Consider the following 15,042-nt stretch of genomic DNA (forward strand, 5'->3'; position numbering starts at 1 on the left):
TTTCACAAAATGACCTTCATACCTTATTATGATCTCATATGAAATATCGTTTATTTTTACGCTTAAACTGTACATTTTCTTATGATGAAAACGCGCATACAAAATATGAAACAATTAAAAATTGACCTGCTCCGTGAAGCATATCCTATCAAAATAATTAATCTGTATAATTTTTAAGGTGCATTTAAAATAAACAAATCTTTATATATTTCTTAGAAAATACGTCAAGATTAAATATAAAAAGTTTCGCTGGTATTATGCTAATAGTTCGCTACAATCGATAACTTTTCTAATAATTTTTTAATTCTTATAATAAAACAATACATATTTGTAAGTAGATATAAAAATGTCTAAAACTGAATTTCAGTGCACTTGAAAAAATAATGAAAAACAGAATATCGGTTAAAAAATATATTTTTTTTTAAAACTTTAGATTCTAAGAGTTTGAAAGGCACTGTCAAGGGGAATATATGACTTACTATTATGACTTATTAGTTACATTTATCAGATTCAATAGGTAATAAAAATAACCCCCCCCCCCCCACACACACACACATACAAACACTTTTCTCTCAAGAGTTTCGCACTTTCATCTCATTTTCACTGACTTTAACTTTCTTTTACATTTAGTGCACATGTACATATGTAAACGAGTTATATGTGTAATATACAGTACATGTATATGCGACTTAGGCCTTTATTATAGTCTTATACTTTAAGAGACAATTTGTTGCAATGTGAGATATGTGTACTTGTATCCTTTGTATGCTTCTCTACTGTCTTTGTCAATAAAATTCTTCAAAAAAAAAAAAAATATTAATCAAACAAAAAACATAATAAGGCAGCGTTTTTAAGCCAGAATAGATCTTTCCTTTATACGAGCGTTAAAAAAATGGCTAAGATTAGCAAGAATTGTCATTCCTGGAAATGAATATTGTTGTAAGAGGGTGGATTTTGAATAAATATTTCACTTTGATATTTATTGAATGTTAACATAAAAAGAAAATTATCTGTGGTTTTGGGGGATTGAATCGGGTGACTATGGTGTGTAAGCATGCGACTCATTCCACTAGGCTTAGTCGGATTTATATTGAAAGTATCATATTTTCTTTATTTTAGAAAGTTTATTTAGGTTTTTGGTTTATTATTTTGTGATATCATAGAAAGAATAGCATTCTTGGTAATTCTTGCCTAGCTCACTTTCATTGTCCAAGAGAAAGGCAAGGAGAGAGGATGCAACTACGGTGTCAACAAATTAATTTTACATTCACAGTGTGTCCTTGCTTAGGTACATGTATGTGTATTTGGTAATTACTTTGCTTATTGCAATGATAGTGTGTGTATGAACAAATTTTAATTCTATTTATTACTGAAATATATTATTTTTTAAAATTTTTGAATGAGAAAAGATAAACCTGTACTTTCATGTAATAGACAAAGAAAAACGGTAATTCTTTAGATAGATGAGTAATAAATGTATAATAATGATATTCACATTGTATATTACAAGTACGATAAACAATCTTTAGGATCTGTCAACATGTATGTATGCTAACTGAAAGTAGAAATACAGAACCTCAACACAATAATCAAAGTGTTACATTTGGCGTCGCCGGTAGGATTTCATTCGGTTTCTCTGAGAAGACTTAAAAAAGGAAGACAGCTAAAATACAAGTTGACAGCGCGCATAGTGAACAGTGAGTAATTGATATCAATTCAGAGTGATTAGTGTTTACAACATTGAATTTTCAACAGAGAGAGTTGTACAATCTCTTGACAAGTTTTACAAGCCATAATCGAGGAAGAAATAAAGAAGTTACAGGATCAAATCAAGAACCTAGAGGATAAGGGATCCTAAGTACCAGTTTTATGTCTGAAATCAAACCGGAAATTTCTCAAGTTCTGAGGCCAACCTGTCAAATGTCTACGAATGGATTTCCGATATGAGGGAACACATACAGTCTACTAAATCGAAAGACAATTTTGTAGATTTCGTCATGAACCACCTGACTGGATCAGCGAAATCAGAGGTCAAACTTCGACCAGTGCAGGAGAGAGAAACAGGAAAAGAAACATTTGACATTGGTAGACCTTTATATGGATATAAAGGGCTACCATATTGTACGAAATAAATGCCTTAAAATAATTTGGACTTCATGTATATATTTTATCTTTTCAAAAGTTTGCTTTGAAAATATAAAAATACTTGTAAATAATAGTAAAAATACAACACTACCAATTGCTACCATGTTTTGCTGCCATGTTTTGCATTTCATTAGCGTGTGCTTAAATGTATAAATAGGTGAATGGTATTTTTTTAAACCATCTCACATAGCAAACTTTTTGGTCAAATCTATAATATAATGAGTAAATATTGTTTAAATTAATGATTTTTTTTCCACTGATGGACGATTAGATAATTACTAGAAGAGTTTTCAAAGGAAACGGACTTCCCATCAGAGAAAAAAGAATGAAATGAAGGATAGAAATGCTTTATGTACTTATTCTACGTTTTTATGGTTTTGTTGATCTGTACTCATATCATTTGAGCATAACATATTAAGATGGTTGGGGTTGTGTTGTACCATTTAGAAGAAGAACTCTACATGTATATAAAGATGAAATTAAATGAATTTTATCAAATAACAGTTTAAAGCTTCAAGTATCCTAACAGATATTTAAACACATCTACCTCATTAAAAGCCAAGATGTTTATGGCAACTGTAAAGTTATCCTCAAACTATTAAACTATAACGATTGTCGCACTTCAGGCACACAAATGATTCTATACAATGTCAACCAGATGTAAATCATTTAGAATCTTCATCTCATATTATTCTTTTTAAAATCTAAGTTTAATATCAATAAGACTAGTACTGAGCATTTTAAAAATTAAACTTTATAATAGATGAGAATGGCGAGACATCTTTCTGGTTTTTATACCATTTAACAATGTACACCTTTTAATTGTAGGGATCATAATAATGTAAACGCTGTTACTTTATAAACTTCTAATCATCGCACCTGAAGGCACTTAATTATTGAAATAATGATTAATTATTAAGATTAAACTATGTATATGTTCAGACGATGTTGATTTCATTGAGAAAATGGTAGAAATTATTTATTATATGTAGATATACATCACTATTAAGATCATTTAAATCACCAAGCACAGAGAGTGAAGATGAAAATTTAAAGATATAAGACAAAAAACCATTAAAGAAAAACGCATTGCTGTTAAAGATGGAAGAACAATTAAAATGGGATGGACACATTTTGAACATCCGGACGAAATTCAAGTCAGATCTGAAAAAGGAGGAGGAACAGATGATATTTTTGTACCTAAAAAATAGACGAAGCTGTTGGCCTCGGGAAATAGATCATACTGAGCTGTTCCCTGCACTTCGGGAAAAATTTTGGGTCAGCTCTGAAAAAGTAGGAGGAACAGATGATATTCTTGCACCTAAAAAATAGACGAGGCCGTTGGCCTCCGGCAATTATAGATCTTACTGAGCTGTTCCCTGCACCTCGGGAAAAATATTCGGGTCTATTGACTGCTTAAACATTAAATAATTGTATATTACAGTATATAATTATGAGTATTGGATATTAAATGAACATTGTCACGACTTTGATCAAAATTATTTTTTTCATTTTAATATTGTTTCAAATGCTTAAGTAAGCCATTTCAAATAATCAACAACTTTAGTTTTAGTTAAACCAATAAAAAAAAACAAGTGAAAAGCTGTAAATGTGACAGCAAACCGGATTTTCTTTTATGTGAACTGTTTCCATAATCCATGTCAACCCATATCCAGTGAAATTGTGTACCCTATATGCAATATTTTGCCAAGAACAACTTCCTATCTTGAAAAGTGTAGGAGGAGTTATCCGTACAATGAGGGTACCCTATATGCAATATTTTGCCAAAAAATGACTAAGTTCAAAAGCTGGTATTTTTTTCATAAATTATTGGAAATCAAAATCCTAGCAATATGCACACCTTTGATATATGTACAATTGATCTGCAAAAGAGCAACTTCTTATCTTGAAAAGTGTAGGAGGAGTTATCCGTACAATGAGGGTACCCTATATGCAATATTTTGCCAAAATATGACTAAGTTCAAAAGCTGGTATTTTTTTCATTAATTATCAGAAATCGAAATCCTAGCAATATGCACACCTTTGATATATGTACAATTGATCTGCAAAAGAACAATTTCCTATCTTGAAAACTGTAGGAGGAGGTAACCGTACAATGAGGGTTCCCTATATGCAATATTTTCCCAAAAAATGACCAAGTTCAAAAGCTGGTCTTTAAGATGTCATTGGACACCTACAAACCCATTTGTAGAAACAATTTTAATTGCACACACAGGTAGATGTATAATGAAGTTGGTACTCAAAAGGTGTTTAAAGTTTTGAACACACAAGATAGCGAAATTTTATCTATTTTCTTAATGCACCAATATAAAAAAAAACCATACTTTACATTTAGCTGTGTAGATTCTTTCCGCTGAAAAGAATACACAGCAAATGTTATTACGTTAACAGCACTAAATTGACGACACATAAACTGTTAGGAAAACTGAATGATATATACAAATGTTGTATTTGTTCATTACAATTTAAAGGGTTTTTACTACATACAGATGTTCCATACACCAAAATTGTAGAACATTAACACTTAAAAATTTTATTTAAAAACATCATTCTTTTTTAGGTTTGCAATTGATTATATCCGGTTCTCACTCTTTTTCCTTCTTTACATACACCGCCAGTTTAAAGCAACTTTGGCCATATAAAAATCCATTCCCCCCGCGACTGGAGTTTGCAGAGGCCAAATGTCAATCTTCTGTTCCTCTGTCAACTCGCAGGAAAGCTACGCTACCTTGGGAAAATAACGAAACTTGTCAAATAAAATGCACAACTTGTTGATAATTCAAAAGGCGCCATTTTGTCAAAATAGTACTTTCCCTAATATCTAAACCCAAACAGATCATAATCACCCCGGTGATACAGGCTGTAATACAAGACTTGATGTCAGTTTTTGCCTCTCTTTTTTTGTTGTTTTAGCACCCATGCCAACTTGAGTTTTCAATTCTGCACCTTGGTCGACTTTATAACAATTAAAACACTGTACTGAACATGCTGTTGGGTCTATAAAATCATTGATAAACAAATTTTCGGCGTAAAAGAGATGATGAATGAGGCGTTTGTCCCATCCTTTTCGAGTACAAGGCCTGGAGGAGAAACCTGGGAAATGGCGGGGAATCAAAGGGCCCAGCCAACCGTTTGAAAAACACTTCTGAATTTTGAATTTAACTCTATTTAAATTAAAATGCAAGTAATCAGACCTCTGGTACAATCTAGGACCCATATACTGAAGACTAAAACCACAAGAAAACCAATGCCTATCGTTGTGTCCCCAATGTTTACATAGCTTTTGTAAAATAATAGATGTTATGCCCAAGAAATGTAAAGAATCATTAGTTTGCACATCTGTTACTTGGGTGGATGTCTCCATCTTTGCTGCATGCATGTCTGTACATGCAATGCTTTCACGACTGGACGATTTCGATGCTAGGAATGAAACCATGGGCTCTACCGCTTCAGTCTGTGCCGCTGGCAATGCATTCACTACCGCTCGTGGTGCAATTTGTTCCGGCTGGGTTGAGGGCATCTGAGGCTGGCTCACTTTTTCAATTCAAACTTCCTGTAGGTGCTGGCACGATAAAAAGAAAAACCTATGTTAAATAGTCCATTAAACATAAGCACTAGACTACTCTAAATTCCTGATTGTAGTTCTCAGGAAGTCTGAATTATAGCAATTGAATAAAGTTATTTTTTTGAACCTCTGTATTTTCGCATAGGATTAAAACAGCAGTATTCCTAAAACTCGAATTTTAAGTTGCTGAGGAAAATGTTTGTATTAATTATTTTCTTAACTATACCCAGTACATTTAAAGTATATCATAAGAAATTGGCACCTCTCAAGTTAGTTATTAGAAAATAATATGCATTGAAAACTGTACGATGCATGGTTTATAGCGAGCAGAGCGAGCTCTAAGAACCAGAGTGCGGGGGAAAAAGAAGGAGCTTAACCTAAAGATTCATAAAAAAATTGTCTACGTCCCATAATGCTCTCTAATGTTTTCACCCGTAGCACTATACCCAAAATATTATTTCCAAAAATATTCGTAATTACCAATGATCATTTACATAATTTCACCCTTTAATGCCACTACATTTCCAACTTGCTCGCAACTAATGCCTCGAAAAGGAGAATAGTACGTCTGTCAGATGAAACTGGAGAAAAAGAATTAAAACTCTGGGGTGACAAGACAAATATGATTCATGCATCAAACGAGACAGTAATCGACACATGTGTTTGTGTTGATATTTATATGAGCAAACTTTCCTTGAACACAACCATGTCTACAACAATCCAGGTATTCTCAACACCTTCTAGATTCCATTGTTTTGTTCTTCCTTTTCTTTTGATACTGTAAACAATATATTTCTTTGAAATGTTGCAAAAGTAGAATGGATCAATTCTCTAATAAAACATTAAATTACAGTAAAACTTGTCTAATCCAGCGGAGGAAAAATTAGGCTGGATTAGCCAACATATGGTTTGAAGGACATTATTGCAAATTAATACAAGTATTTAATGCAGTAGGTCTTGGTCGTCTATTCTTACAATATTTTCAATTCTTCTGAAATATATTAGACCTCGGTACCGATTTTCATTTTCATTTTTTTATTTGGAAAATAAGAATTGCTTAACGAAAAAAATACAGTGGAAATACCTTTTCAATAAAATCATTGTAATTTATTTATTTTCCAACACCCGAATAACCTAAGAAGTCCGACACGGGACAAGTACATGATTCATACAAAGAAACATTGACCAGGCGACAAGTCAACAGGTAGCTGATTACGTAATGGCGAACACTGTTTAAATGCAGGGAACAATTGATAAATATTCAAATATAACGGAATTTAATAAAGAATGGAGCATTATGTGTAAGACTCACCATACAACAAGCATTACAAACGATATCGGCAGTCTTACTCGTGCGGTATCCAGAATGGTCTGAAAAAAAAATTGGGTGGAGTATCAAACGCAATACCTTTTTGATCTAATTTTGGCTAAAAAAAATTAGGTATTTATTTATAATAAGAATTAATGGCCTAAACTGAAATGAGTTGTTAGTTTGGGATTTATATTCACAGTTGTTTTTATCAATAGCAACGACAGGAAAATTGATTGATAACTGAGCAGTAATTATCCCGCTTAAGACTAATCGATAAGTGGCCAAGATTACGGTTGATAACTCTCACTAATTATAAGCAGCCAGTTCTTTTCATCGCGGCCGGTTTACAGAATAAACAAGATCCAGATTGCACATATTTTAAGCAAAATGATAGGGACTGAATAATGTCGTCGGATTGGAAAACAATGCACAACATCTGGATTAAATGTAAACAAACTGCATCACTTTACTTTACGAGGCTGATGACGGAATTTAAAAATAAAGGGATGTTGTTTGTAGTAAAATGCCAAAGGCATTATTTGGAATCAAATGTTTGTGTAGAATGTGTAGGAAATAAGGTTTATCAGTTCAATCTCCTCAATGTATTGTACTCCGAAAACTGCAGTTCTCTCAGACCGGGAGCTACAGACCTGCAGCTACTTAAATAATCAAGATTATGGGGAAAAAACTACCAATTGTGATTGTTTTCATTTAATCTACAATTTATACATTTAAGAAAACATGTAAAACTTGATAATATATTCCCAATATCTAAACGATTGAATATTTATTTAAGTATTTTCTTTCCAACATCATATCAGATATTTGTTAATAGTTACCACATCCTTTTTTTTTCATACCATAACACATTTCAAAAAATTTATAGTAGAAAAAAATGTTTAATTATATATATATAGCTATCATATTTTGAAATTATGAATATCATTATCCTAAATATACTCATTGTATGTATATAAAAATCAAAGTACTGTATATTTTTTAAAAAATCCATATATGGTTATTTCAGTGATGTATTGTCTGTACTCATCAATGACCAGCTGTTCACCATTCCCCAAACTTTGATGGACAGAATATTTCCTCTTGGGGATTTTACTTCCGATGTCAATCAGTGTTGTTGTCAGGGGGAAACTATCATAAGCATGTACAGAACCGATCAGACCCAACCTAACACCAGAGTAAACCCCAATTAAACCTCGGGTTTACTTTCTGGGTTTACTTTTGGGTTTATTCGAGGAATGCTTTTGGAGTCAACTATACGCACTGAAGTCTGAAGCACGCCTGTATTTTAACTTATTTTCCTACTGTGCTTCCTGCCCCTTGTATATTCTGAATACATATGTAGCGTCTGCTTTCATGGTATACTTCTGATCGGGGTTTACTCTCTGTGCCCACTCTGGGTTTACTTGGGGTTTACTCTGGGTTCCCTCTAGTAAACTCAGGGTTTATCTGGGGTTTACTTTCTGTTAGGTTGGGTCTGATCGGTACTGTATGCTTTTATTGATATGATAACACACTATTCCATAATGTAGTAGTGGCTATTTTTGAAAGCTGCACATTTACTTAAACATCATTAATTGATTTTTTTTTTTTTTTTTTAACCAGTTACTGAATTTTTATTGTCTCAACGCATATATTGTCTTAATACATGTAGATAATGGATCATGTTTGTATATGTAAATATATTCACAATATTTTGAACAAATAAGTCAATACAGTATAAAGATATTATCAATATACTAGTAATCCATATACAGTGTCATGTATATTGCGATCAATTAATTCGAACACTTTCCATAGGTGGGACTACGCCACTGTAAATACTATTTTAGAAAAAGAATGCGGTGTGCAGAGATTGATTTTTTTTTTTTTCTTTTACATCATTTTATTCAATTTCGTACATGTAGTTATATATATATATATATATATATATATATATATCTAAATCATACAAAATAAATTGAAAAAAAAAACACACACACAAAAAAACCATGTGTCTCACAATCTTATAACAATTGTGTTACATTTTCAATCACATCAATTCTTAAGTCACATTTACTAAATTTCAATACATTTATCCAAAAAATAGTACACATTTTAACATGATTTCTTAGATTATATTCTGTTTCATCGAGACTTTCTAGTCTGCAAAACATCTTGTATTTGTAGATTTTTAAAGCAACAAAAGAAATGAGGTTATTTAATAAGCGTGTCTTTTTGTTACATTCAAAATAAAAGCCAAAAATAACATCTTTCCATTGAATTCTCACATTGATTACAAAAGATAATATGTTCCAAATGCTTCGTACATTCTCGCACGTGAATACAAGATGTTGAATATCTTCAATTTCAGAGAATAAAGTGCATTTGTTACATGTGTCTTTTTTCCACTTAAACATGATTTTCTTACAGCACAACATGTTATGTAACAAATTATAATTGAATTCAGCAATATTTCTATCTAAAGCGAATTTGATTTTTTGAAGATATATAGATCTCCAATTTTCAGGGAGTATATTATACATTTCTTTGTAAATACGATTATACTTTGGAGGTTCAAATTTTCTATATAATAATATATCATAGGAAAAATTACATTTCTTGTTTTCAATTGTACAATACTGTTTAAAAAACAAAAACATTCTCTTGTTTTTTATATTAATAAATTTTGCTTGAACTCCGTCAATATTTCTAATATTCTTAAAGGCAGAACTTATAATCTTATATTCACAAAGTAGATTTGCTTTACTGCAAACTTCATCACCAATTTCATACAATGATTTAAACCCATTGTCAGTGAATAGGTCTTTAACATACAGAATGTTACTTTTAATCCATTTCTTAAAAAGCATAGGTTTTCCAACAAATACAAAATGCCTATTATTCCATATAGGCTCTTGTAAAACATCGTTTATATTCATACTTGATATTTCTGTAATTTTTTTACATTGATTAAAATACATAAAAATTTCTTTATAAAACAAAGGTAGGTTTTTAAACATTTCAAAGTTAGCCTACTTAACACAGTTTAATTTCAACATATATTCAAAATCTATAGTGTTACTTTTTAATAGATGATCCAGGTGTTCACCCAGAATACTTCTACCTTTATTTCTCAAAAATCTTGGAATCCAAGCTGCTTTTAATGCTTGGAATTTTAAAAGTACATCAACAATACCTGTCCCTCCTTCTTCTATTTTTCCAATTATTGTTTTTCGTTTAATTCTATCTTTATTATTCCATATGAAGTTAAAAATATGGCTATACAATTTTTTAATTACATCTTCATTTGGTAATGGTAGGATTGATGCTACGTATATAAATTTACTTATACCTAGTGTGTTGACAATTTCAGTTTTACCAAAAATTGTGAGTTTTCTCCTTTTCCAAGATTCATATAGCTTTTTCATGTTTTCACATTTGTCTATCCAATTTTTCTTATAGCACTCATCTTTATTATGTCCAATATATATACCTAAACATTTAATGGATGACGTGTTTATTTTTATTCCAAAAATATCATTTTTACAACTTTTTAAACGACCTGTCAATATACATTCTGTTTTGTCAATGTTTAGTTTAGACCCTGCATGTTTAGAAAATTCTTTTATAGTCTTTATGGCCTCTTTTAGGGATTCCCTATTTCTTAAAAACAAAGTCAGATCATCTGCATGTTGTATATGTTTAAACTCTTTACTATAATTACTTGGTTTTATTCCTAGAATTTGATCATTGTTTTTCACTTTTAAAGCTAGAATATCGGCTACAAATAAATATAATATTGCCGAAATTGGACATCCTTGTCGTATTCCTCTGGACATATAGCATGTTTTAGAAATCCATCCATTATTTTTTATTCGAAACATCGGGTTATTGTACAGAATCTTCATCCACTTTATAAAATTATTTTTGAATTTGTATTTCTCTAGTGTTTTTAATAAGAAGTTCCATTCTATCGAATCAGAAGCCTTTTCAAAATCTAGGAAAAGAAAAATTCCCTCATTATTTGTTTCCTCGCAATAATCGAATAAATCTAAAATTATTCTTGCGTTTTTCTCCAATATACCTCCCTTTAATGTACGCCGATTGATTTTCGTTTATTAAGTTATCAATCACTTTTTGAAGTCTTCTTGCAAATACAAAAGCTATAATTTTATAATCTGTATTAGTCAAACTAATTGGTCTGTAATTTTTAATGTTGGTTTGATCGCCTTTTTTAAAAATAAGGGAAATAACTGCCAGTCTCTGTGAATAACTCATTTGATCATTTTCAAAAATGCATTTTAGTGTATCTTGAAATAGTTGCTTTAAATCTTTCCAAAAGCATTGATAAAATTCATTAGTTAGACCATCTAAACCTGGAGATTTGTTAAGTTTTTAACTCATGACAGCCTCAGTACATTCTTCACAAGACGGGAATTGCTCGCAAAAATTAGCATCATGCTCGCTAAGTTCATTATCAATTTCTACAGATGATAAATATTCATCAATGCAATTGTCGGAAACTTTGTTCGAGGAGTATAATTTTTCATAGAAATCGCACATTACGCCCATAATGTCATTTGTTTTATTAAATGTACCGTTGTCAGTTTTTAGTTCTTTAATTATACTTTGTTTTTGTCTACTTTTTTCTAAGTTAAAAAAATATTTTGAAGATTTTTCTCCCTCTAACATCCATTTAGACCTTGACCTTACAAATGCTCCTTTACATTTTATATCGTAAATTTTATCCAATTCAGCCTCAAGATTGCGTTTTTTAGTCATATCAATATGATGAAATTCCAATTTTTCAATATCGTCTATTTCTTTTTCCAATGATAATATTCTTTGTTTAATACTTTCTTTTGAGTTTTTTGCAAAGTTAATAGAAAATTCACGAGCTCTTGCTTTGAAAGATTCCCACTTTACCATAGGATTGGTGTTTTCTTCATATATTATTTCGTTAATCAAAGTTTGAATACCTTTTTGGTAATTTTCGTCAGATAAGTATGCATTGTTAAGCTTCCAATAACCGTTTCCCCTTTTGTTAATATTTGTTTTAAAAGAATGTTTCAGAAGTCTATGATCAGACATTCCCTTCCCATTAATTGTTCCGGGAATTTTCCGTAATGTAATTTTTTCAAAATCATAAATAAAATTTCTGCTCACAAATGTATAGTCAATTCTGCTACTAGGAACATTATCTGCGTTACACCAAGTATAACCATCCAAATCGGGATATTCTGTATGCCAAATATCATACATTTCTAGTGAAGAAACAATTTTATTTAGTTTATTTGAGCTTTGATCTTGTGGATTATTAGTTTTACAGCTACATGTAAAATCACCACACATTATTATATTATCAAGATCAACTACGCATCTTTTGTGTAAAAAACTGTTTAACTTAATAAAAAAATCATTTCTATATTTAGCAGAGTTTGGTGCATATACATTTACAAGAGTTAGTTCAATGCCGTTAATTTTTACTTTCAAAAATAGTCGTCTACCATCTATAGACCCATGATTTTCTATTAATTCTACATCTAATTCTTTTTTAAAAAGAATTGATACACCCCTACTAAATTTTGAATCGCTAAAACAATGATACGATTTTCCTAACCATCTAGCATCATATTTTAATACATCTTTTTCTATATAGTGGGTTTCTTGCACAAAAATTATATCTGTTTGAATATCATGTAACCATGCATATAATTTAGTTCTTTTTTCGTCCGAGTTCAGGCCTCGGGCATTAACTGTTAAAATTTCAAACTTATCCATTTAAAAATTTTACATGTATGAAATAAGCTATCGTTCTAAATGAAAAAAGAGTACAAATTGAAGCATGTTTAACAATATACAGTCTACAATACGCAGTCCTTAAAATCATGTCCGGGTCGATCATCAGACTACAGTGTTTAAGAGCGCGCACTAACCACTATCATAGTCCGTACCCAGTGGTTTTTCTCCGAGAGAGTTAACATCGGTGTTTTGTAGCCCGCATTTTTGCGCCTGTTGGTCCGCATAGATTTAAGCGGAGACCGAGAGTGGTCTTGCATAGTAGACGCTTGCTTATCAGCTCTTTTGTTGGATTTCCGAATCGAACTTAACATGTCTGAGATATGACGCTGTGAGGCTGCCTGTAGATTCCTAGGAACAGACTCAGATCTCCGTGGTGGCGCCGGCCTTCGCGTACTGACGATCTTACGAAAGATCTGCCCCAGCACATTCTGTCCAGGCCATTTTCTGTGATCGGTATGTTCTGTTCCGGCTTTGTTTAGACCTGTTCCCCAGAAATCGTCATAAACACTCTCAGCAAAGAGTGTTGATTGTTCTTGTTTGTCCAGAATTTCCCGGAAAGCTTCAACCAGATCATACTTTGCATTCACAATTTCTTCCATTAGTTTTTCCTGTTTATCAATGAATTCATCATTAATCTGGATTGTTTTACTAATCATTTTTGCGTCTAGAGCCGTTTCTGCTGCATGTATAGCTGTAGCCTTTGAGAGATCTCCGCAGCGAATGGCTTTAACATATTGAAAAGCGTGTTCTGCGGAGCGATGATGGATTCCAAAAACATGTATGGTACACGGAAAGAAATTCGATAATGGGTTATCGGCACCGGCAAAGGATATGACGTTCTTCTGGTTTTCGACAAAAGCCTCACACTTCTCTGATCCTGGTTCATGAAAATGCGACAACGCTTTTTGTCGCTGCATTGGGTACGCCAGTGTTCTCCCCAACAGTTTGTACATTTGGGTACTCGTTTTTTAGATGGCTGGCCTTTATGGTAAATGAGACATTTAATGCCTGCACAAAAAGCTGATCGTGGGAGTGATTGGCCATTTTGTAGAGGTTTGGCATACACAAAACGGTTCCCATTTAGGATGCTTGTCATTTTATGAGTAGTGGGATGTCTAATATTTTCATATTTAATTGGACTTGTAAGGCTAACTTTGTAGCTATCCAGCATTTTGATAATTTCACCATCGTCTACGGACAATGGTACTCCCTTGATTGTGATTCGCAGAACTTCCTCCAAGGGCGAGTTTGTTCCTGCAGAGAAAGGATTTGTTTCAAAGACATTGATATGTGTATTTCGAAAGTCAAAACCTTCGGTTAGTAGTTTATCCCTACTTTGGGTAGTGTTCACATAAATTCTCCAGAGACCTCGGTCTCTTTGAATACACTTGATTTCACTAGTACAGATTAAGACGGATTCATGAAGTTCATAGTCTGTAACAGGGTTTGAACCTTGAACAATATAGTTTCTCAAATAGACTGGTTTTAGCATACCAGTGGCCATTATGTACAGTTATTTACAGAGTATCTATATACACGTACAAAAGCTAACGGTACCTTGTCACGTTGATAACTGAAGAGTGGTCACTCACCGTGACGGTACTTCAGCAGGAATTCACAGGAGTATACAGGTATACAGGTATATTTACAAATAACGAAAAATCGCAAAAAACCCTCAAGAGTGTTGCTGATTGTTGGGGGTGGAAATTCCGGACAGAGAAAGTCGCATTCTAGCCTAGAACTTCACAAAATTGTCAAAATGACGAGAGCCAAGTTAAATACAACCGCCATGGTCCATGTCACGTGACTTCTCTCATCATTAATTGATTTGATAATTGATATATCTTCTTCCTTCTTAATAGCATTCACATCCAGGGAGAGGATCTTGATTAATCAACAAGGAATCAAACACAAAGATGAAACAATTACCTTTAACAGTTTTTAATAACGAAGTAAAAGGGGTCATTCAGAAACATGTACCATAACCTTTTTCTAAATAGATACCGGTTATATGTATTTTTAGGTGATCTAAGTCTCTCAGTTGACCTATTGCAATTGGTCTTCATCTGTTGTCATGCTTTAAACATCATCCGTCTCAGTTAACAATTTTGAATTTACATAACATTTGTAAACTCCTTAGCCAAGTATTACCAGTGTTGGTGTGAAGCATCTCTATGGTAAAAAGAATCTAAAATTG

At 32.2% G+C, this 15,042-nt stretch overlaps 1 protein-coding gene across 1 annotated transcript; it reads right to left on the reverse strand.

Moving 5' to 3' along the window:
- Positions 1 to 12,961: 12,961 nt before the first annotated feature.
- LOC128160841 (uncharacterized) lies at positions 12,962 to 13,798 on the reverse strand. The gene has a single exon (XM_052824156.1). The coding sequence runs from the start codon at positions 13,796 to 13,798 to the stop codon at positions 12,962 to 12,964; it is 837 nt and encodes a 278-aa protein (XP_052680116.1).
- Positions 13,799 to 15,042: the final 1,244 nt, after the last annotated feature.

This window comes from Crassostrea angulata, chromosome 8, assembly GCF_025612915.1.
Source record: "Crassostrea angulata isolate pt1a10 chromosome 8, ASM2561291v2, whole genome shotgun sequence".
Lineage (NCBI taxonomy): Eukaryota > Metazoa > Mollusca > Bivalvia > Ostreida > Ostreidae > Magallana > Magallana angulata.

Excerpts from the sequence above, each read along its gene's own strand:
- LOC128160841 (XM_052824156.1), bottom strand. The coding sequence starts at position 13,798 with ATGTACAAACTGTTGGGGAGAACACTGGCGTACCCAATGCAGCGACAA.